This window comes from Malurus melanocephalus, unplaced genomic scaffold, assembly GCF_030028575.1.
Source record: "Malurus melanocephalus ecotype Western Australia unplaced genomic scaffold, MMel_1.1 scaffold_177, whole genome shotgun sequence".
NCBI classification, from domain to species: Eukaryota; Metazoa; Chordata; class Aves; order Passeriformes; family Maluridae; genus Malurus; species Malurus melanocephalus.
This window is the reverse complement of record NW_026623409.1, coordinates 1,375,918-1,399,443: the sequence shown is the minus strand read 5'-3', so window position 1 is coordinate 1,399,443 and position 23,526 is coordinate 1,375,918. Positions and strand designations below refer to the sequence as shown.

Below are 23,526 nucleotides of genomic sequence, written 5' to 3'. Positions count from 1 at the left end.
CAGGCTCACAAGAGACGCTGCACCGCCACAGCATTTTCCTGACATGGCTAAACGAAATAGACGAAAACAACTTAATGATGGCCCGTACACATCACTGGAACGCCACCGCCCTATCCTCTTCTCCTTGCACAAGAAGAAACCCTTCCAGGGCACGCAGCCAGGGGTGAAAACACCCCCGTAGTTCATGCGGAGGCCAGGAGGCCAGGTGGCGGCGAGAGCCGGAATGGCGTCACCGTGCAGGCAGTCCCGCGGGGACAGCCCTTGGGGACAGCCCGCGTCCCGCCGGCCGGGCAGGATGTGAGCTCACGGCGCCGCCCCTTCCCCGCCCACCCCGCGGTGCCGGTTCCGCCGCCCCGAGTCCCGCCTCGCTGCCTCTCGCCGCCTCCGGGGCCGGGGGTCCCGGCTCCGCCTGGGCCGGTGAGTGCTGCGGGGGCGCCTTGGGGCCGGCCCGGGCGGCGGGGCCTGGGCGGCAGCGGCGGCCGGGCCCGCTCGGGGCGGGGAGCGCGGCCCGCGGGCCCGGGCAGCGGGGCGGACCCGGGGCTGCGTGAAATCCGCGCTGTGTTTGTCCGCAGGAAGACGCGGGAGAGCCCCGGTGCCCGCGGCAGGAGGAGGTACCGCCATGGGGAACCAGCTGGCCGGCATCGCCCCCTCGCAGATCCTCTCGGTGGACAGCTACTTCTCGGACATCCACGACTTCGAGTACGACAAGAGCCTGGGCAGCACACGCTTCTTCAAGGTGGCCCGAGCCAAGCACCGGGAGGGCCTGGTGGTCGTGAAGGTGTTTGCCATTCAGGATCCGACCTTACCCCTGACGAGCTACAARCAGGAGCTGGAGGAGCTGAAGATAAGGTTACACTCGGCGCAGAACTGCCTCCCCTTCCAGAAAGCCACCTTGTCCGAGAAGGCTGCCATGCTTTTCAGGCAGTACGTRCGGGACAACCTTTATGACCGAATTAGTACCAGGCCGTTCCTGAACAACATTGAGAAAAGGTGGATCGCTTTCCAGATCCTCACTGCGGTGGACCAAGCGCACAAATCTGGAGTCCGCCATGGGGATATTAAAACGGAGAATGTCATGGTGACCAGCTGGAACTGGGTGCTTCTAACTGACTTTGCCAGTTTTAAACCAACTTATCTTCCTGAAGACAATCCCGCTGACTTCAATTATTTCTTTGACACATCCCGGAGGAGAACGTGTTACATCGCTCCCGAGCGCTTTGTYGATGGCAGCATGTTTGCCACCGAGCTGGAAAACATGCGGGACGCTTCGACTCCTTTGGTAGACTTGGCGAATAGCAATCAGCGAACAAGAGGGGAGTTAAAACGTGCAATGGATATATTTTCTGCAGGTACTTGGACCTATCAGGAGAGACCAGTGTGTTGTTTCTGACTGTAATGCAGTGGAGAAGAGCTTAATTGGGGTTTTTGGCTCCCCTTTTTTCCTTTTAACAGCGTGCTTATAGAACAGCATGTTAAAAAACTTGCTTATTTTAAACATGAGATTCAAACCTTTTTCATTCACAGAAAAATACACAACACATTAGGCTACATAATTTGAATGTAACACTATTGTCTGAGGAGGGAAATCAAAAACTATTCTTTTATGGCTCAACTATGCTCTGGGAAAGAGTTGGTTCTGCAAGGCACAGATCATCATCTTCTTATGGCAGAGAAGCATGTGCTTCACATGGGGCCTGAGAGGACAAACCAGTCAGTAGCCCAGTTCTGGGGGGACTGAGACAGTTTTTAGGGTAATTTAAATACTGACTTTAGAAGCCCCTTCTCATTTCATTTTCCCCACAGGCAGGAAGTGGGAGTAAACTCCTGTCATGGTTGACTGTGGGAGACTGCCTTGAGTCTTGGCCTTRTCTTGGGCAGTTTGAAAGTCACAAGTTTAGCCCTTGTTTTTYTTWTCTTTTTTTCCCCTTTAAAGTGATTGRAAATATGAATTTAAAGGAAATGGTTACTTCATTTTACAAGTTGCTCTTATAGTCAAACTTCCAGACACTCAGCTTATACTAGTGGGAGCAAACTGCAGGAGTGAGTTCTTTGAAGAGGACTTGTGTCATGTACACAGTATAGGGGTCTGTGTTTGGCAGTCGTGTGAGTGAATATATGCTGTCTCCCAGCATCAGCTGTGGGAGCAGAATTTATGTCTTTACCTTCTGTAACAGGGCAGCTTAATTTTGACCTACTGCCTGCTCTATGCTGGCTTACCACACTCTTCTTCCACATGACAGTGATGTGGGTTCCTTTTCTAGTGACGGATTTTCCAGCTGGCAGGTGGCTGAAGTCTCTGCCTCATGTTTCCTAATTGTTAACTCCTCTGCTGTTGCTTGAAATAAATTACTTGGGACATATTTCAGGGATGAAGTACAAAAGCCACAAAAAGTACAAAAGTTTTGGAGCTTGAGATGTTATCTCCTTCCTGCAAATTAATTTGACAGCTCATTTACCTCATTTCTAATTGAGCAAAGAGTTGTTTAGGGTTTGTTCTTGTCTGCATATAGAAAACAAAGTTTAAATGTCTGTTTATAATCCTCTGACATCTTTGACTTCTTTTTTTCTTTTTTTTTCCCAGGCTGTGTAATAGCAGAGCTCTTCACAGAAGGTGTACCCTTATTTGATTTATCTCAGCTTTTGGCTTACAGAAATGGCCTCTTTTCCCCTGATCAAGTRCTAAATAAAATTGAAGATGGCAGTATCAGAGAACTGGTAAGGATGGMCTACAGAATCAGAACCTTCTGTGTGTTCTGTTTGTAGTTTATTTCACCTAAGTTGGTGACAGATTGCTTATCGTTTGGGTTTGGGTTTTGGGGTTTTTGTATTACAAATGTCTAAACCTTTAATCTTTCTCTCCCACTCCCTGCTACTTCTGCCTTTCTCAAGGTCACTCAGATGATCCATCGAGAGCCAGATAAACGTTTAGCAGCTGAAGATTATTTGAAACAGCAACGTAACAATGCATTTCCYGAAATATTTTACACTTTCCTTCAGCCTTACATGGCCCAGTTTGCCAAGGAAACGTTTGTGTCAGCAGATGAGCGTATATTGGTCATACGTAAAGATCTGGACAACATCATTCACAATCTCTGTGGGCATGATCGCACAGAGAAGGCCGAGGGAGAGACAAAAGAGAATGGGCTGGTTATTCTAGTGTCTGTGATAACTTCCTGTTTACAGACTCTCAAATACTGTGATTCCAAACTGGCTGCTTTGGAGCTGATTCTTCATTTAGCACCAAGATTAAGTGTAGAGATTCTTCTGGATCGTATTACTCCTTATCTGTTACATTTCAGCAACGACTCTGTGCCCAGGGTGAGGGCAGAATCTCTGAGGACACTAACTAAAGTTCTTGCTCTCGTCAAAGAGGTGCCACGCAATGATATTAACATTTACCCAGAATACATTCTGCCAGGCATTGCACACTTGGCCCAGGATGAAGCCACCATCGTCAGACTTGCTTATGCTGGTAAGAGAGYATCCAGTCAAAACTCCAAATCTTGAGCTTTTTTGTATTCCCTTAACTGTTTCTGTCAGTAAAACTCATCAGAAGTCTCAGAAGTGACTGCAGGTAAAGACACCTGTACTCACATTTCATTAACTCTGATTGTTTACCTAAAATGTTCTGGTGAAACTGAATAAATACAAAACTAAGATATAGCATCAGTGTGTTGCTGGGCTGCAGTTTTTTTCCCACAAAATGGAATTTGATATGCAGGGGCTGAAATTAGATTATTTTTTATGTAATAGACTGGCTTCTACCATTACAGATGTTTTCTTTATATGTTATTCAGATATATGCGTTCTGCATGGTTCAGAAGAAGCTTTCTAGTCCTGCACATGTTTGCTATTTACTATGTAACCTTATTTGCAATGACTAGCACATTTTCAGGTGTGTTGCTTTAGTTCTGGGTTTTGAATTTTTTTAGTTGTAAATGTAGATTTCAGTTGAAAATGTCTCAGGTGATGTTTTTCCTTCGTTTACTCAGCAAACTGATAAAACCAGTTATTGTAGACTTTGTATACTTAATGAATAGAACCAATTGCTTGTGGTCACTGTGATCCATTTAAATTTCAAATACATTGTTATATTTAAAGACAGTCAAACTGCGTTAACTTCTGTTACTATAGCACACTTTTGGGAGTGGTCAGACTGGTGACTTAAGAGGGTTTGGTCTGGGCTGTGGACYGGCTCCATTGGCATGTTGCTGTTGTTTTGGATGACACTCAGAACAGCTGTTTAAGTGGGACTTCTGCCTTGGCGTTATTGTTCTGTGCCAGCAGTGGCCTGACCCATGTAGCATAGCCTGAGTTGCTTCAGCAGCTTCCAAATGTTGGAGAACTTTGCCAAATCGTCTGGATAGATACAGTGACAAATATTCCAAAAGTGGATTCCAGGGTAACAAGTTGTTATTCCCTAGGATACATATCCTGGTGTGGTGGTTTGTTGTTATTTTATTGCAGTCTACCATAAGGCAGTGTTGGTTAATTTGGGCTAATTGGCCTTTAAATTCTATCAAGTTAGTCACTAAACTCATATTAAGTGGCATTTAGGGCTAGTTCTAGAAGAATTAGATTAGTCTTTGTTACACCTAACATCATAACATCATTAGGATTTTTCCACTTGCTTACATGACAAAAGTGCTGTGTGATTTGATGTACTTGGTAGCTTTGCTGGGGATTGACAGAAGTGGGTTGACCAGAGTAATTTYTGTGGGTTGACTGTATAATTTCAGTCCTCTTTGCCCATCATGACTGGTGGTGTCTGTGGCTATAATCTCTTCAGGGGGATCATCAGACTGATGTAAATTGGCAAAGTAAAACAATTCTTAACCAAAGTGTTTTCTTTTGCAGAAAACATAGCATTGTTGGCAGAAACAGCTCTGAGATTTCTCGAGTTAGTACAGCTGAAAAATCTGAATATGGAGAATGAACCATATGGTGAAGAAACAGATGAAACATCTCACCCTAGTGATAACTATGACACAGGTAATGATCTATCTCATCTGTCAAAGCTCAGCCTTCCTATTAAAAGGGAAAAATGTTTTGCTTTATCCAGTATCAAAGTGTGTATGTTACAGCTTTCTGCAGAGACAGACAACTCTGTTCTGAATGTTGTGAGAGACAAAAAAGTATAAAAATGAGCATATTTTTCTTCTCCAGAGGTCCTCAAGGTATTTGACTGTGATGCTGGCTGCCTGGTTGCATACCGGCTTCACTTCTAGAATGTCTCATAAACAAGTCAGCTGCTAAAGCACACCAGTGTTCCAAATACTGCTTCTGTTGGAGTGGGAAGCAGCTTTAACTTTGGAAAACCTGTCGAATTCTAGCATAGTCATAGTACTGTATTTTTCAGTTATTCTTCCTTTTCTGTCCCTATGCCTCACAATTCTTGTCTTTTTGCCTGGCAAACCTAAATGTGTGGATGCCATTTGGCAGTAACATTACCATAACTTTGTATTATAGCTAGTACAGAGAATGAGTTAAAATMTTAAGGCTGGATTTTCTTTTTCTTTCTCTACGGAAGGACAGATGGTAATAAATGMTCTGTGTGTCATCTCCAGAGCCTTTTACTGTTGCATAAATTCCCAGAAGAATGCTGGGCAAGTCTTCTAAGCTGAGAAGAGTTTGCGGTTAAAAACTGTCATTTCTCTTCTGGCCTAAGTAGATCAATCTGTGACTAATCAGAGGTGGTAAACATCCTGCACATATTCCATTTGGGGAAAGGCCAATTATCTCTTAACTGGTTGCAGGATGTTACTTTATAATAAAACAACAATAAACMTACTAAAACCAAGTATAAAAGATCCTCTTCCAGTTCCTTCAAGGTGGGGGGTACTCAGAATTGCTGAGGAGTGAGAGAAAGCTCTATCACATGGGCTGTATTKCTAAGAAATGCTGTCCCCTATCCCTTGAGATAGCTTGGAGATGAAGGAAGTAACACAAAGAAGAAGAAGCTTGTGTAGTTCTGTTCTTTTCATCCTTTTAGAAACCAAGCATGAGAAATTTGAACCCAGGAGGCAGATTTTTCATGTGACTGGTAGACAGGGTCATGATAGAAAGCAAATTAGCTGGACTTCTGACTGCAGGCAAATGATAATCACCTCTCAAAACTGGTACAGCAGTAACTGAAATTTTTGTGTTACTTGTTTGAGATCGTGCCTTGTAGAGTTTTCATAATAGCCAGTGAATTAACCATCTGTTATTTCCATTTAATAGAAATACTTTTGAATTGTGTCATGGAGTAGAAGCCATAGGCAAGGTCRTTTTCAAATTTTTCACCAGTATTGTTAGGGCAACTGCAGAAATTTAATGAAATTGGAAGCTCTCACTTTTTCAAGTGTTCTTATATTCTTCTCTGTGTGCTTAATGAAGTGAATCTATCTACCTAMCTGAAAACATACTCTTGATCTGTTGTCGGTTCAAAAATTTTGCAACCCATAGTCAAATAAATATATCAAACCCAAATYGCCTCAAATCATTGTGTTTACTGTTGCAACATTGCTGCTGACTCATTCTGATGCTTCTTCACRTCTGCATATCACCTATATGCATAAAATAAGTGGAATCATCTTAGTGAAAGTTGCAACAAATTTAGAATAAATTGACCTGGGTAAAAATGTCTGGGTAAAAATTTCTCTTCTCTTTGGTTTTGTCATCACCTCAGGCTTAGCCTGAAGTCTTTGGTAAGCCCCTGTTGGAAGTGTTGAGGTTCTGTTGYATTGCCATCTTACCTAGTTGGGTGTTCTTCAGGATGACCAGTCACTGTAACTCCTTTAGCAACATGCACATGCTGTTCCTCATCAGCCAAAATGTTCATCCTGTTGTCCCTTGCAGAGTTGCAAGCCTTGCATGAAATGGTCCAGCAGAAAGTYGTGACTTTGCTAAGTGACCCAGAGAATATAGTGAAACAAACACTGATGGAAAATGGAATAACRCGTCTGTGTGTCTTTTTTGGACGTCAAAAAGCCAATGATGTTCTTCTGTCTCATATGATCACTTTCTTAAATGACAAGAATGACTGGCATCTTCGAGGAGCTTTTTTTGACAGCATTGTTGGTAAGTGTTTGGTTTCAGCCAAATGGAGTAGAAATAAAATAATGTAAAYAAATTAACAGTTTCCAAGATATGGAAAATGTAAGTCATATTAAAGTCCTTTCTTATAAAGCCTTCTAGAATTTATAAGAAAATATTTTTCTTAATTATTGGGTGGAAATGTTTCTTTAGGGAGTGAAGACAAAACAATGTAAATACAAATGTATACTTCTTTTAGTCTAAATATTTAATATAAATGAGACTGAGGTGTTTAGGTCTAGGGTAGGTTAACATTAAAAAATTGGGATTTGAATGCTTTTTTTTGCTTTGAGTCTCTGCTGAATCCAGTAACTTAAAAAGTTAAATTACAGCAAGTGAATACAAGGATTTCTGCAAGCTCTGTAGTAGATGCATCACTTCATATGTGTACATGGTGCCATTAACTTCTGTAGAACTGTTCATATGATGAAAACTATGCATTGGTATGTGTCAAGTTATAATTGGAGAAGTTTTTTGAGTGCCATAAAACCTCACCTAAAGATTCCTGTTGCTTCAGAAAACTCAATAATGATTTAAAAAATCTTACTGATAATGACATCAGCTGTTAAGTATATCTATTCTCCATATATGTTGAAAATTATTYCACATGACTTGCTCAGGATTTGTGGGTCAAGAAAACTTTCCCAGTTGCAGTACCTGAGGGTGAAAATGTTTTTTTCAGGTTCATGGGAAGAAAAACAATGAACTTCGAGSAGGGCCATTATGGTGGGGTCATATTCTGTTATGACTGGAAGCCACAAAATACTGGCAAACCCTGCCAAGTGGTGGTGTTGATAATTTATCAGAAGTTGTTTACAAGTAGTAATGTAGTAGCCAAAGCACAGGTCAGAGTGTCCTGGCTTCTTGCAAAAAACATAGAGATGTGAGGCAATTAAGGATAAAAGTGAAAGCATGTAACCYGTTTTTAACTCCCAGTGTCTGTTCAAAACATCCACAGTAGAATTCAGATGACGATCTAAAATTATATTTTTGTTTTACTTGAAGCTTTTGCACACCTTTAAAACTGAGCTCTCTGAGTGGTATTTAAGTATGTGCAGGCACTGCTGCCTGTGGCTGTGARCAATTGCCCTTCTGTAACAGTGGCACTGAGGGGATTTCTCTTGCCTGTGCTATTTCTCTCTTCTTCCTCCCTTCCTTTTAGYAACTGGATGCAAAGTCCAGTGTTAAGACATGAAAAAGTATATTGATTATTACCTTATTAGATTAGGAGTGATAAAGTAATTTTATGTTTACTCTCAATTCTGATGGGAGTACATAAAGTTTTCTGGTGGTTTTCAATCTGCTTTGGATTTTTATGTGTTGTTTTTATGTTTCAGGTGTCGCTGCTTATGTTGGCTGGCARAGCTCATCAATACTCAAACCTCTGCTTCAGCAAGGTCTCAGTGATGCTGAAGAATTTGTCATTTATAAAGCCCTCAATGCTCTTACTTGCATGTGCCAGCTGGGGCTYTTGCAAAAGCCCCATATTTATGAGTTTGTTTGTGACATTGGTAAGTTGGAATACTGGAGAAWACCCTGTTTTCCTAGTAAAAAAAAGAAATCACAGTATTACATAAAGCTACACTGTCAGCTTAGCTGTCCAGAATATAAACCTGTAGTACTCTTTTAGAATTCAAACAAATTGTGGTAAGGAGCTAGTTGAACCATGTTAGTGCTCAGAACTCTAAAATAATAATTTTGGTGGAACAAATTGGAAGCATCTTCTCTGATTTTACATAGGGCAGCAGCAAGCAACACTCAGTCCAAATACTTTCTGCCTTAAGTGCTTTCCTTGTTCTACGTGCCAGCCTGCTATAAAGAAAATAATCTGGTTGCTTCTGGCAGACCATCAGGCACATAATTTGCAAACTCTTACATATCAGCCTTTGAAGATGAGAGAATTCAGACAATCATGATCCTTTCTTATCCTATTTCTGGCACCATAAAGACCCATTAATTTAATACACCCTTGGTGCAGAGTTGATCTCTCCTTCCTTATCAGGCTCATCAATTTAATTTAGATGAGCCCAAGATTTACCATCTATTTATGGGGAAAAAATCGAAACAAATGATATTTTGAGATGTAGTCTCAAAATACTCTCAAAATACTTTTTCAAAAGCACTGAGAATTTGGGGCAGATGATCTGTGATTGTATCTCATGATTAGATRTAGTGCCTTGACAACAACTTCTTAAAGCCCACGTAAGTGAGAGGGACTTCTGAATCTCATAATCTTAGACTATAAGTAGTGACTCTTCAAGGAAGAGAGAGAAAGCAGGAAGGAATAAGGTATTACTTGAAAAAAATAAGTCACTGGTATTAGGATTCTCTGTAATTGCCTAGAATACAGTTGAGATTTATTTTTGGATTATTCTCCATTGCAAATCTGTAGTTGACAATTAGGGATGAAATGAACAAACAGGAAAAATATGCTTTTTGGCAAGAGCAAGGAAGTTGAGCAGCATGAGCRCAGTGAAATCCATGAAATAATTTCCTTTGTATGAATGTTTTAACCTTGGAGGAGAGAAGGCTCAGTGTGGCAGTAATTTTAGCTGAAGAAAATTACATCACAGCCTGCCATGTGCAGGATGATCTCTCCCCTATATGAATGATATATTTTAACAGCCTGTTTATCTTTCAGCACCATTCCTGTGTCACCCTAATCTTTGGATATGTTATGGTGCAGTTGGATTTATCACTGTGGTAGCACAGTATTTGAATATTGCTGATGTCTACTGCAAGCTAATGCCATACCTCCATCCTTTTATCACACAACCAATAATACAGGTAATACTTCAAATAATATTAATGGAAATATGTCTTGAGTAGCCATGATTCTTAAGTTTATCTTGGCCATGGTCCTTGCTATAAGAATATTAGATTACTTTTTTTTCAGTTAAGGTTACAGGCAATTACGGATTTTTGATCTCTGCTGGTGGATTGATAGAATGGCCATTGCTTTCCATGTTTTAAAGACTGTTGTCTCAAATTTGTTGCAAAATGCAAAACAGTTTACAAAGCCTAAAATCAACAGGTATGATTCTGGTTCAGATATTTTCTACCTTGTTTATAATAAAGTATTGCAATATCATGCTAGTTTATAGGAGTYTAAAAGGCATGAAAAATTGGCTGTGAAATAAGTGGGTTTATTTTCTGTGCTTTCATCTATAAGACCACCCTGTTAGGTAGTGATTACTGTGCTCGTGATTTCACCAGCACCACTCCTGTGTTTCAGTGCTTTGCCAAGGGTCAGGGTGTAATACTCAGCATGAATGAATTAAATAATTTCATATCAGTGCATGTCCAGGAATGACCTGTGCAATGCTGGTAATATCATCATATAGGCATCTTTGCATACAACTTCAGGACCTGTAGACTGCACCACTCAGGTGTTTAAATAGATAAGAAATAGTTGCAGTACATACGTTGAGAAATGCATTCTGTGTTTAACATTTTGTTGTAAATCTTGCAGATGGGAACTTCACTATAATAACACTTTTCCTTGTTTACATATTCCTTGTGCTGTGTTTTAGGCATTGATTGATAAATTTGTCTTGTTCACTTCCTATGCCATTTTAGTATATAAGYCATTTCTGCTTCATTTTAGTATATAAATCTTTTCTTTGCTATGCGACATTATTTTTAACAAGCAAGTAGGGGGTAACATTAAGTTAATAAAGTTCTTGCTCTGGACTCATTTTGAAGTTGTTTTTCATATAGACAGTAAGGTGTGAGAAACACATTATAGGAAAGAGGGAAAGAGAATGGAGAAAGTCTGATATAACTGACACAAAATCTTCTTTTCAAGAAAGGAGCCCAGCTGAATCTAGATGGTTTGTACAATTTATATGGATATCATCATATTGACTGGTCTGTTGTTTTAAATTGCAGGTAGACAAAGAAATAGTCCTGTTAAGTGTACTTAAGGAGCCTGTCAGCCGTTCCATATTTGATTATGTCTTAAGATCAAAGGATATTGTGAGCCTCTTCCGACACCTTCGCAATCGTCAAAGAAAGAGAAATGGAGTTATAGCTGAGTGTCCGCCCCCAGAGAATCCTGCTATTGCACAGCTGTTGAAGAAGCTTCTTTCACAAGTAATTGGATTTTATTTGTAATTTGAAAGTCAGACTTGAGATTCTTGGGCTCTGTACACCTCCACAAACCATGACCTTGCAGCTGATGCTATAAGGGACTCYGAGTCTGAGGTTCTGATCCTGCCAGCCATTAATTTCTCTGATTTCAGTATATGCTTGTGGGATAAGTTGTTCAGAACTTAAAGATTTTTTTTTAAAGATTTGCCAGATRTAGGGCAAATACAACCTAAGTCTTTTAAAAATGGCTGTAAGCCTCAAACCTGGTTTATCTGTGATGCGGAAGCCTTACAGAGCATAGCTGTGCATTGTGCTGGATAAAGGAGTATGTATTTGTCAAAATGCTAGCTAGGCATGTAGCATCAAAAGCAAATGGAGGTGGAAAGTCTTAGGGCTTGTGTGTGAAGAGGGGAACATAAAGAATCACCCACCCAAAGTAGTGAGAAARGGGAAGAGAAAGGACTGTAGCTGCRTGGGGKYTTTTTTCCCSTATGGCTTGTGGGCTGTAAGCATGGTCTAGGTGGCAGCTAAGGACACTGCACCAGGTAGTGATCCACCATTAAATTCTACTCTGCCCTTTCACTATTCCTAGCCCCATTCCTTAGGAGGAAAGATATTCTTACACTGCAGCAGCTTACCTTATGTTTTGTATGAGCAATGGACCAATGCTAGAATTCTGGGGATGTGCTTTCTCCTACCACTTCTGAGCCAGTCATTAATTTTACTGCTTCTTAAATCTTGATGCCTTGATGCATGTTATTGTTAAAAGTGAGTAATATCATGTTTTCTTTTACTCCGTAGGGGATGACTGAGGAGGAAGAAGACAAACTGTTACAACTGAAGGACTTCATGTTAAAATCTAATAGAGCTAAAGCCATTGTTGTGGATCACAGCCACCTGCCTGACAGCTGCCCAATAGGGGCAATTGACTTGTTATCTCTGGGAGTAACTGGGAGACAAGTGGATCTTGTTAAAACAAAGCAGGACTCTGATGACAAACGTGGTTAGTATATTTTGTGATCTATATAGATGAAGTATAGCCTTTCTTTCAGAGTGTTCTCAGTAAATCAGCCAATATGACTATCACCATCCTCACTGAGTTTGCAACAGGAAAATTACTGTTTCTCTTTGAAATGTGAGCTGGTGAAATGTTCTCTGATCATTGAAAGATGGGGATTATTTTTTCCCTGAGAATGTTTTAAATTATTTTGACTGCATGTGCAATTGTTCATCTGGTTGTGACAAACAGGACTCTAGTGACTCATGGCAACAGTGTAAATGTTGAAGGCTATATTTCTGCTCTCTTTCCTCTCAAGAAGTGCTAAGCTCTTTGACTGTGAAAATCTTGGATGTTTTCTTGAGGTAGCCTGGAAAAAACTGGAAACTCCTCGGGCTGGCAATGAGGAGTTGCCAACTGTTGCTCAMCCAAGTATACACTTTTTGGCCTTAGGGTTCTTCAGCTTCTCATCCACTCCCATTTTACTTTTTTGCCTTCTCCTTCAGCTCAAAAAACTACTTACATTTCCTTGTTCAGGGTTGAAATCCACTTGCTGCTGTCTATTCCTCAATATTCTTCTTTACCAGACACTTTCACCTTCCTCTTTTACTCTCTTAGGCTTGTAATTCCCTCCTCTATTACATCACTGGTAGGTTCTGTGTTTTACGTATAAAAATATAGAAATATCTGTAAAGCCTCTGCAATGGTTATTGCCATCTTATTTCCAGAATTAGGGGTATTGCATATAATTTTGAAGGAAAGTACAGAAGTATAGTTTTTTCTTTTTTTTTCTTTTTTGCATCCTTGAATCAGGAGTCAACATGATTTAAAACTCAATATATATGAAGTCTATATTTGGACTAATTTATTTCACCCAAAACTGTTACCCTTGAAGTTTTCATGCATTTAACTTTTCTTCACTGAGTTTATTCAAATAGTCCCATATTTTTATTTTTCTGTTTATATTTTASAGTTCTAAGTGACTCTAAAGAATGCTGAAAATAAATACATTTCCTATTTAAAGAGATACCATACTTGACTATACAGAGGGTGTTGCAGTTGTGATGGAAAAGTGATGGTGTTTGACACTAGCARTGATTTGCATACTGTGCTGTTACAAATGTATTCTTGATGTCCCTGCTCATTGCAGGGTAGTTGGGCTAAATGACCTTTGAAGATCCCTTCCAACYCAAACCCTGCTATRATTCTATAAGAAAAATTTATCATAYAGTGGAGTCTAACCCTGCAGCCTTTTAGCTGTAAACTTTCCCTCTAGTGGAATGATTTAATGCATGAGTCAGCTGTAGCATTTAGAGGATGTGAACACACGTGGCAGGTGCTTTGTTTGGATTCCCTCACAAATGCCTGTAGCTGACCTCAACAACAYAGCAATAGGGTTTTCTCTGTACATGAAAAACAATCTGGCATATAAACATTAGGCTTCCATGTAGTCACAAAGTAGGGACAATCCCAAGTTAATCTTGTCATGATCATGTTGGGGACTGTTTTTATTTTTTTGTTCTCCTCCCACCTCCTTTCTCCCTCCAAACTACTTATAGCTAGAAAGCATGTAAAACAAGATTCAAATGTAAATGAAGAATGGAAAAGCATGTTTGGGTCCCTGGAACCAACAAACATCTCCCAGCCGATATCCAAAGGACATGGGCAAACTACTGATCCTGAAGCCATCCAAGCTGGGAAACCACTTCGTTCAGAGTCCTCAGCTGGCATTTGTGCCACTTTGTCATCCTCTCCACAGGTATGCCTGAAAAAATACTCTGTTTTCCTCTTAAACTGAAATCATTCAGTTGATTTAAAGTCAAGTGGCACTATAGGGATRTGATGTTCTTGTTTTGTTTGGAGGTTATTTGACACTGGCCATGCTATTGCCTGGTGTCTTCTTCAGCAATTGCTGACTTTCAAGTTCTTATTTTTAAAATAGAAACTGAGAGAGGATTGAAGTAAGTTTAGTCCCTTGAAAAGAAGAGCTTCACTAACAAATAGATATTTGCACAAGCAGATGGGGCTTTGTGSATTAGACATTTATTAKGTAAGCTTTTCTAGCAGGGAAGACWTTTCCTCAAATTKCTTGCCCTGATACGTGTTGTGAGGAAGAGATATCATGATTCTAACTTGAAAATAACAGCTTAATTTAGACATCCTGTACTTGTAGTACTTAGTACTGGCTAGAGAAGGGTGGGCTGGGAGCTCTGGAGGCTGTGGAGGCATCTCTTGACMGTGAACACTGTTTTCTGTTTAGGTTCTAGTTGGAGATTAACTTCTGCTAGCTTTAAATGAGTGTGTCTAGTGTGAACTATTCAGGAAAYGCTTCACACYTTTGTTTTTAAAGCYTGATGTAAACAAATTTGAGARCTTACCTTTAATTCTGTCAGTCTTGAGAGCAGTAACTGCCTGTGTAATAATCACATTAAGAGGTGTGCACAGCACATTGCAGTTCCTTCAGAGAGAATACAGAACAGAGTAGACAAACAGGGTAGAATAAGAACATGGTAGTCTTTTATATGAATAATAATTTCCACTATTTTTAATTGTCTTCATGCAAGCATGATTTTTTTAATGCTAATTCATTGCTAATTGATTCAGTAAAAAAGATTTTTCTATTTTTATTCACTTTGTGAGACCCAGAAATCTTACAAGGGGGGATTTATCTGTGTGTAGAATGTAAGGCATATATTTTTAAGGGCTGGTCTCTTACAGGCATCTGATGGAGTAGTTGTCCAGCCCAGGAAACCGACCCTGCAGGCCCTGAGCAGCACAGCATCCCCATCTGCACACCAGCTGCGCATCACCACCTGCAAAACTGAGCTGCAGCAGCTCATCCAGCAGAAGAGAGAGCAGTGTAAYGCAGAGAGACTTGCCAAACAGATGATGGAGAATGCTGAGTGGGAGAGCAAGCCCCCACCTCCAGGTGCATCACAGGCCACTGTCATTATATAAAAAATGATATATAAATACAAAATTTGAGTCAAGGTATCATCGTTTCATGGAAAAATACAAAGGATGAGGAAAAGAGGAAATCACTAGTTTAGGAAATCACTAGTTTAGGAAACATGTTTATTATGAGGAACACCTATAACCTATTGTCTAATTTAAAGCAAATAAGCTTTTGCCTTTAATATTTAAAATGCCTTAACACTGTTTTCAGTGCCCTCTGTGCTTTGTAGCTGTAGTGATTGTATAATGATACAGCTGTCAGTGGATGGATCTGGGGCAACTTACATATTACTAATTAGGTTGTGGTTTTGCTTTTCCCTGTAGGATGGCGCCCCAAAGGGTTGTTGGTAGCCCACCTTCATGAACACAAGGCTGCGGTGAATCGCATTCGTGTCTCTGATGAGCACTCCATTTTTGCCACTTGCTCAAATGATGGCACAGTGAAGGTCTGGAACAGCCAAAAAATGGAAGGAAAAACCACTACAACAAGGTAGCTTTAAAATCTGTGGTATTTGGGGCTGCAGTTTTAGAGTGAAAAATAAGGTAAAGCAGGGAGCAAAATACAAATCACTTGTAGATATGCTGGAAATATCAATAAGGAGATATATTGGTGTTCTTCTTGTCTTGCATCTATAGTATTAAATGCTGTTTCAATTAGTTAATCAAAGAGAAAATGCAAAGGGACAGCTTTGTAACCATTAACATTACAGGCTTTTTGATTTCATTTCTGTACATATATATATACGTTCTGTTGTTGTTGTTTAAGGCCAACACTGGCTTTGTTGCTTTCAGATTTTGGACCCGCTAGGAAATGTTATTTTCAGAGCTCTCTCAAGGGCTATTGATTTTAAGCAGATGTTTAAGAGAAGTAGCTTTTTTTTAAGTGCCACCAAGAATAATCTCTTTTTTTCTCTCTTACTTCTCTCTGTTCTGTTTAGATCAATTTTGACATATTCTCGGATTGGTGGACATATAAAGACACTTACCTTTTGCCAAGGCTCACATTACTTGGCTATAGCTTCTGATAATGGTGCCATCCAGCTTCTTGGTATTGAAGCTTCAAAGCTCCCTAAATCTCCCAAAATTCACCCAATACAAAGCAGGTATGTACTTAGAAGAGTTAAATCTCACCACACAGAGAGTTAAAGCTGCTAGTAAATTCCTTAGATAGATCCTTTAATTTGCTCTAGGCTTCCTGCTGGCTGAGCCCAGGCTGTACTGGAAGGCTGTAATCCATGTTCYTATACTGCTTCATAAAGAAGGATTGAAAGGCAACTGTGCAGAGCTGACCGTTCTTAGCTGTAGGATATTTGTACCTTCTGTGWCATTGAACTCATTATGAGCTTGAAACAGCCATTCTGAATAGTTCTCGGTTGTTTCATTTATGTACTGGATTTGGTTAGTTCCTTTGTTACAATCTTAATGCTTGCAAAGTAATTTTGAAAGTTCTTTGGCAGGTCATTAGATAAATGTTTACAGATGTACAGCATGTGATGTGGCCTCAGAAATGCTATTTTTCCTCCCAGGCTCTTAACGTGATAAGGTGGTAGAGATATGGGTAATGGGATGCTGTTAAGGGGACTCTTCGGGCTTGGTTTAGCTCTTCCTTACCTCCATATGAGCAGTGTTTGGACATTTGGCACTGATTCTACAGCTTAATCTTCCAATTTGAGTGAGAGATTTGTCCAGGCCTCAGAAAGTACTCACAGTGCTGCAGGTGGGGTCTCACAAACAGTGGAGCAGAGGGGTAGAATCACCTCCCACAACCTCTGTCCACATTATTGATTCTTTTGTTGTGGGTGGCTTTTTTGTCTGTCAGCACACATTGCTGGATCATGCTGAGCTTCTCATCAASCAACACCCCAAGTCTTTCTGCTCAGGACTGTGCTCAGTGTATTCTCAGCCCAGCCTGTATTTGTGCTCGKGRTTGCCCTGACCCAGGTGCAGGACTGAGAGGCTGGGAGCACAGAGCTGTGTTTATGTTTGCAAGGAGCTGCTGGCAGCTTTGCAGGTCCTATCAGCAGAGATTTGAGAGAGCATAAACATCCATTGTGCTAAAATCAGAAAGTTGTTGTTTCTGGCAGATACCTTGAGAAGTGAGAAGAGGAAAAAGCTGCTCAGCATAAGCTATTGCAAGGAGTCTAAAACTTGAGGGGAGTCATACCCRTTTCTAAATGAGTTTATTCTTTTAACTCAGGTCATTAGATCTGAAGGATGATGGCTGTGTGGTAGATATGCATCACTTCAATTCAGGAGCCCAGTCAGTACTGGCTTATGGTACAGTTAATGGATCTCTGGTTGGATGGGATTTGCGATCTAGCAGCAATGCTTGGACACTGAAACACGATTTGAAGTTAGGCCTCATAACTTCATTTGCTGTGGACATACACCAATGCTGGCTGTGTATTGGTAAGCCTGAATTTCATGTTAGTTTCTCTGTTTTCCATGCCYCCCTCTTCCTTAGGATTTTCTCTTACAGTAACTATAGCTGAATCTTTTGCTTGATCTGATTTTACTAGCATATGCTTTTCTCAAACAAGATAAGAGAAATACCTTCTCATCTGTTTTTGGGAARCACTCTTGCCTGCTAAGTACTTGAGGCTGAAGGCCATCTCCCTAGGGGCAGAGCACAAAGATATGGGCAAAACCTCGTATATTTATATTTATCCCTTTGACTAAGGGGAGCTTTTTCTCACCAGGAACAAGCAATGGTACCATGGCATGCTGGGACATGAGGTTTCAGTTGCCGATCTCCAGCCACTCTCATCCTTCCAAGGCCCGAATCAGACGCCTTCTCATGCATCCTGTCTATCAGTCCTGGGTCATTGCAGGTAAAAGATGTCTTAAACTTACCTCATAATTGCCAGATTRTGATTAAAGCAGCTTTTGTTTCAACTTCTGCTTCAAGCCCTCGTAGGGAGTTGAAAAGAAAAAAGAATTTAGCATTGTGAAAATGACAGACAGCYTTTACAATTCTCATCTTCTAAGCATTGCAGCTCTCATGAGGGGCCCTTCCTGTGTGCTGTCTACCCCATCCCTTTCTAAGGACAAAATGTTACAAAGAATAAAACTTCAAGTCATGGCATACATTGAAATTTATGCGAAATCTGTCACCACCTTTTGCAGAGCAAAGAATGAAAGTTCAGTCARTTCTCCTCAGTTCATTTCAATTCCCCCTTGAGTCTAACCCAGCTGTGTCATGGGTTAAAACTTTTGGAAATCTCCAAGATTCCTCATCTGATATGCTCATAGCTGCTTCATCCTCACTGCATGCAGCACTGATAGACTTTTAAATGTTTGTGTCAGGAACACATTTTGAAATGGACCRGTATCTTAAACTACTCCTACAATAACWAAATTTATTAAGTTGCTGTAAAATTACAATGATTTGAGTTTCACRTTTTACTTGCTTCTTAGGCTTCATTTCCTATTTTGAGTTATTAACCACCCTGGCATAAAAAACAAATTTCTTGAAAAAACATACAAATAAARCCAGCTTCACTGTGCTTTCTAGTTTGTTTCTGCCTGTAAAAGACTAAATGAGGGCCAAATTTCATAATTTTGGATTATTATTAAAAAGTCCTTGCCTGCTAGGTTGCTGCCAGGCTTGTAAACAATTCCTTTAACAGAATTCTTTACCTGTCCACATAAGTGTGGAACTTCATTGTAGCTACTGAACTCTGTAACTTTGTTTTCTTACCTGCATATAAGTATTCTCCAAAGTCCSATGCTGAACAAACCATCTATCCTTCTCAAAGAAGGATGAGAAGTTGTCTAGGGAGGAAAGTGAGGGTTTTATACATTTTTAAAAGTCTTGGGGATTAAATCAGGTTTTCTTTAAACTCTTTTAAATTTAATTATAGCAAAGTTATTTCCAAGCTGTAAAATCAAACTGCTAAAGCAAGACTAATACAAATGCTGCAGGGAGCAAACAGAGAGTGTCTCTATGTCATACCCTCTATGTGATGTCAGTACTTTCTGTATTGGCTTTATCTTTGCTGTAGCTGTTCAAGGCAATAATGAAGTCTCCATGTGGGATATGGAAACTGGTGATCGACGCTTCACTCTGTGGGCCAGCAGTGCACCACCTCTTTCAGAACTGCAGGTCTGGTCTCTTTCTTTTCCAGTTTCTGTTGTGTAGTCAGGCATAGAACAGCCTTAGACCCTATGCTGTGCATCAGGGCATTACTTGTCTCTACAGCTATGCCGCTTTGGCAAAAGGAGCTTGCCCTGGGATTTATTTTGGCACCCTAATTGTTTTACTTGTCAGAATTAAATCCCTTTTGTAAAATAGCAGTGTAGCCTGAATCTTCATTGGTACCTTCCACTGTCTATGGAACGTACTTGCAGCACTCACTTTTATACCCACTCATGTTCTTAGAAAACTGGTGAGCTGGTCAAGCCTGTAAAGGTTATGAGAAAGCCAAAATTCATGGTGTGGCATCTTGTACTTATTTTYACTTGCTGTTCCTTGGACTGTGCATACTTCTGTAAGCATCTGGTCTTTTACACATTCTTTCTGTAMTATAATGCCACTACTACACTTAACTGCTAGTTTAGAGCATGAACTGGCTCTTCTTCAAGAGTTAATTGGGGAAGGAGCAGTCTGAAATATCATTCTTAAATCCCAGATACAGAGACAAAAATATCTACAGCTGCTTCTGTAAATGTTGTACATGCATATCTGGAATCTACTTACRTTTGTGCATGTTACAAAGCTTGCAGGTTGAGTTCATTTCAGTCATGCCCTTCTCAAACAGGGAGCTCTGTGACCTAAGCTAGTTTTCTGTTGTGTATCTGTCCCTTAATGCCTTCATAGCCTAAAAAATTTAAGCATCCATGTGCTTTTCAGTAGGATTTGACTACCTGATTCTGTTAGAAATAGTCTCTGTCATTTGCTATCATTGAAAAAATGATACAATGTAATTTCCAAGATTCAAAAAGAAGRCATTATGGAGAGTTAAATCAGTTGCATTGCTCTGCAAAATTTAAGAAAACAATTTCTGTTAATATATTAAGATGTAGCCCATTAAAGTGACTTGGCAATTGCCAGAAAGATTTGGAAACTGGGTGGATGAATGTGGCAAGAAAYGCATTCCCTTTCTGAAGCTATTTGTGATAACTTATTTTTATAAATCCCTTTTCCCTGTTAGCCTTCTCCTCACAGCATCCATGGAATATACTGTAGTCCAGCTTCTGGTAACCCCATATTACTGACAGCAGGCTCGGACATGAAAATAAGGTAATAAAATTAAACAACTTTCTTGTTTGTCAGYCTCCCTTCCACCCCTGCTGGTGCACTTTAATTTGCCAAACATTGCCTATGTAACTTCTAAGAAGCCAAAACAATGCTGAACATGTGTTCATTAGTAAACATCAGTGAGCTGAGGAAATTCTTCTCTGCAAAWGTACTGCAGAACTTGGTGCTTCTCTGAAACACTGCTTGACAAAATACAAAATGGTAACTCATGTGTGAGATTGATATGAGTGTCGATTTTTCTGCATCACTGTCTTCCACTAAGTGTAGGCAGCAGATAGTATTTGTGCCCACTCATTTTCATCATAAAAGCAAGACCACTTTTAAGCAGCTGTTTTATGCTGATAAAATTGAACATCTCACCTTGATTTTGTTTCTTTGTGTTTAGGTTTTGGGATCTAGCCTACCCTGAGAGATCATATGTCGTTGCTGGAAGTTCTAATTGCCCGTCTGTTTCCTACTACAGGAAGATAATTGAGGGCACAGAGGTGGTTCAGGTATTTTAATTTGTTTGAGASACACCTATTCTGCTTGCCTTTAGGATGGCCCTATGGATTACATTCATTGCATGAGGTCTTTGATTATAACTCCCYCGCTCTTTTTGTGGATGGTCTCAGCATTGCATTTTCGGGCAGTTGGGAAGAAGTTACTTTAAAGAAAAACATCATTTGTTTTTGACAGAATCAGACTCACCAAACACTACTTACATGAAGAAGCCAGAGTCATTTGTTTCTTTTGGGATAGTGAAATCTAGAGTTTTAAGACTTTTGCCTTTGATCAGTGTTTGGAATGTCTTTTGAGTAGGATCTTAGYAAAGCAATGTGAGATGTACTGACACCAGGATAATACAGTAGCTGAATGCTGCATTTTTATTACATCCGTCAAAGTGACTTTTGGAACTGGCAGTGTTGCTAGTTGTTAAATGGCACAATGTTTTGTTTCAGTTCAACAAATTTAGTGCTACTTCAAAGGTGACTAAAAAAAGTCACTAGGGGTCTACCCAATGTATTGCATTATTTTACTGCTTTTTTCTGAGGTTCTTAAACAATTACATTTGCACTATTGAACCAGCTTCTATAAAAACCTTTGGGAGCTAAGATGTATGTGTTCCTGTATTGGAATATCAAATCTTAGTGCCATTGCAATAAATATGAGAAAAAAAAAGCCATTGTTTCCCTAATCAAGGAGGTGTAATGTCAGTTCAGAGTGAGACTTCTGTTGTGTGATGAAAAGAAATGAACCAAGGAGTAATCTTGAGAAAACTGTCAAAGGGTTTGAGGTTGGGTATTTTTCGTTGATTGTTTATTTGAAGAGGTTTTGTGGTCTTCTTACACTGACAGCCTAATATGGGTGACAGTTTCTCTTTGCAAATGCTCACCCTGTGAATAGTATTTACTGTCTGTAAATAGTATTTCTCACTTTGTTTTTATGCAGGAAATTCAGAACAAGCAAAAGCTGGGGCCCACTGAYGAGACCCCTCGGAAGGGTCCAGAGTCTCTCCCAGTTGGACATCATGATATTATCACAGACATTGCAACTTTCCAGACCACACAAGGGTTTATAGTAACTGCRTCAAGGGATGGGATTGTTAAAGTGTGGAAATAAAAGTTGTACTAATATATAGTATGTAAATAGTTGTAATAAAGAAATAGTGTTATAATGAAGTTTTCAAGGACTATTTCCAGTTAATGCAATGGAATGAACTTTAATAATTATAAAAGTGATGATAAAATGAATTACCTGTATCCGACCACCCTGTTAGCACTTCCTAATCACTTGTTATATTAAAGTTTTGATATCCATAGCATTTCCTTGAGATACCAAGGAATCTATGAAGAAATCACTTAGCSTGGTTTTGACTACATTGTTCTCAAGAATATTTCAGAAAATTATTCAAGGATGTCTCACATGACACATTCTAAATGTGCAMAAAGCAAAGAGCTGGTGTCTAACTGCTCCTGTGTTGAACCTCAGAAATTAAATAAGACCTAGTGCACTAATGTCCCTGTACATTTTAATAATTATAATAAAGTCCACTTGAGCTTCCCTCTKTGGTACTTGGGTTTCTTTACATCCATGGTTCCTCTGCAGTGATTCYGCAGTCTCAGCTGCCAGGGCCCTTGGGCTGTTAATTGTTATTTGAGATCAGCTTAGCCTTGTATCAAATCCTCAACTGTCCTTTKACAGTTTTGTTATTGATCCTCAACTGTGCCTTGCATCCAGCTTGCATAAACTTGAGTCTAAGGCTGTCCTGGGAGCTGAAACCAGCACCACCTGGATGRTGTTGTCTGCCATTCAGTATGGATGTCAAAAATAGCCAAAACATGGCTTACAGCAGGAAGTATTTTTTTTTGTTATGCAACATTCATGTGAGAGGCARTTCAAAATGTCAGACAAGGGCAATAAACATTCTCACCACTCTTCCACTGTCTGATCCAGTTTCTCAGATTTCCAAATCCTTTTCAGTCTTAAGCCTTACTAACTTGTTCCTTACCTGCAGTTCCAGATTCTGCTTTCCCTCCTAAAACAAGTGATTCACTCATGCACCCCTTCTCCCTGGATAGACTCTGGTAGAAGAAGGTCACTGGTAACAAACAGCATTAATTTGACCTGCATTTCTTTAGTGTAGCTGGAAAAAAAAAAGGACCCTTACTTCTCTACAGAATACCTGATGGAAGCAGGGAATGCTCCTGTGAACTCAGTTTTCTGAAGAGACAACACATTAAATAATGACTTGTATAAAAAGTCTCAGAATTCAGTGGAAAAAGGTACTGCCTGCTTTTCATCAGGCAGTGCATTACTTGGATAATTTAGTGTAGTAGGTAGACATTGCCCCAAGTGTAATAAGTTCAAAAGAGGAAGTGAGCTCAAGAATAACGTGACATTTCTTTGTAGACCTTACAATTTCTGCTCCCTGTTATGCGGAAAAAGGATTTTTCTTTGCTTTGTACAGAGGAGCTGTTGCTGACCCTTTATATTGTATGAATTCAGGAATAAGGTAGATTTCATCAGTCCACTTGTGTCGTGGAGAAGCAAGGAAGAAGGTCGCAAAATGACCTTGTTCCTCTGCTGTACCCATTTGGTGTGCAGCTCTAAACAGGTCCTTATAAACCTGGGGAAGGGAATCACCTCTTTGGCTGCATTGCTT

The 23,526-nt window shown here is 40.0% G+C and overlaps 1 protein-coding gene across 1 annotated transcript; it reads left to right on the top strand.

Moving 5' to 3' along the window:
• Positions 1-333: 333 nt before the first annotated feature.
• Positions 334-22,769, top strand: PIK3R4 (phosphoinositide-3-kinase regulatory subunit 4). Its single transcript, XM_057372718.1, has 20 exons — positions 334-417; positions 573-1,349; positions 2,582-2,715; positions 2,890-3,472; positions 4,858-4,992; positions 6,841-7,062; positions 8,415-8,588; positions 9,719-9,864; positions 10,969-11,172; positions 11,971-12,172; positions 13,726-13,925; positions 14,885-15,095; positions 15,446-15,611; positions 16,060-16,224; positions 17,319-17,530; positions 17,821-17,952; positions 19,126-19,226; positions 20,275-20,363; positions 20,767-20,875; positions 21,813-22,769. Exons 2-20 carry the CDS (start codon positions 620-622, stop codon positions 21,981-21,983), a joined length of 4,086 nt encoding a protein of 1,361 aa, XP_057228701.1. The 5' UTR covers positions 334-417; positions 573-619; the 3' UTR covers positions 21,984-22,769.
• The last annotated feature ends 757 nt before the right edge of the window (positions 22,770-23,526 follow it).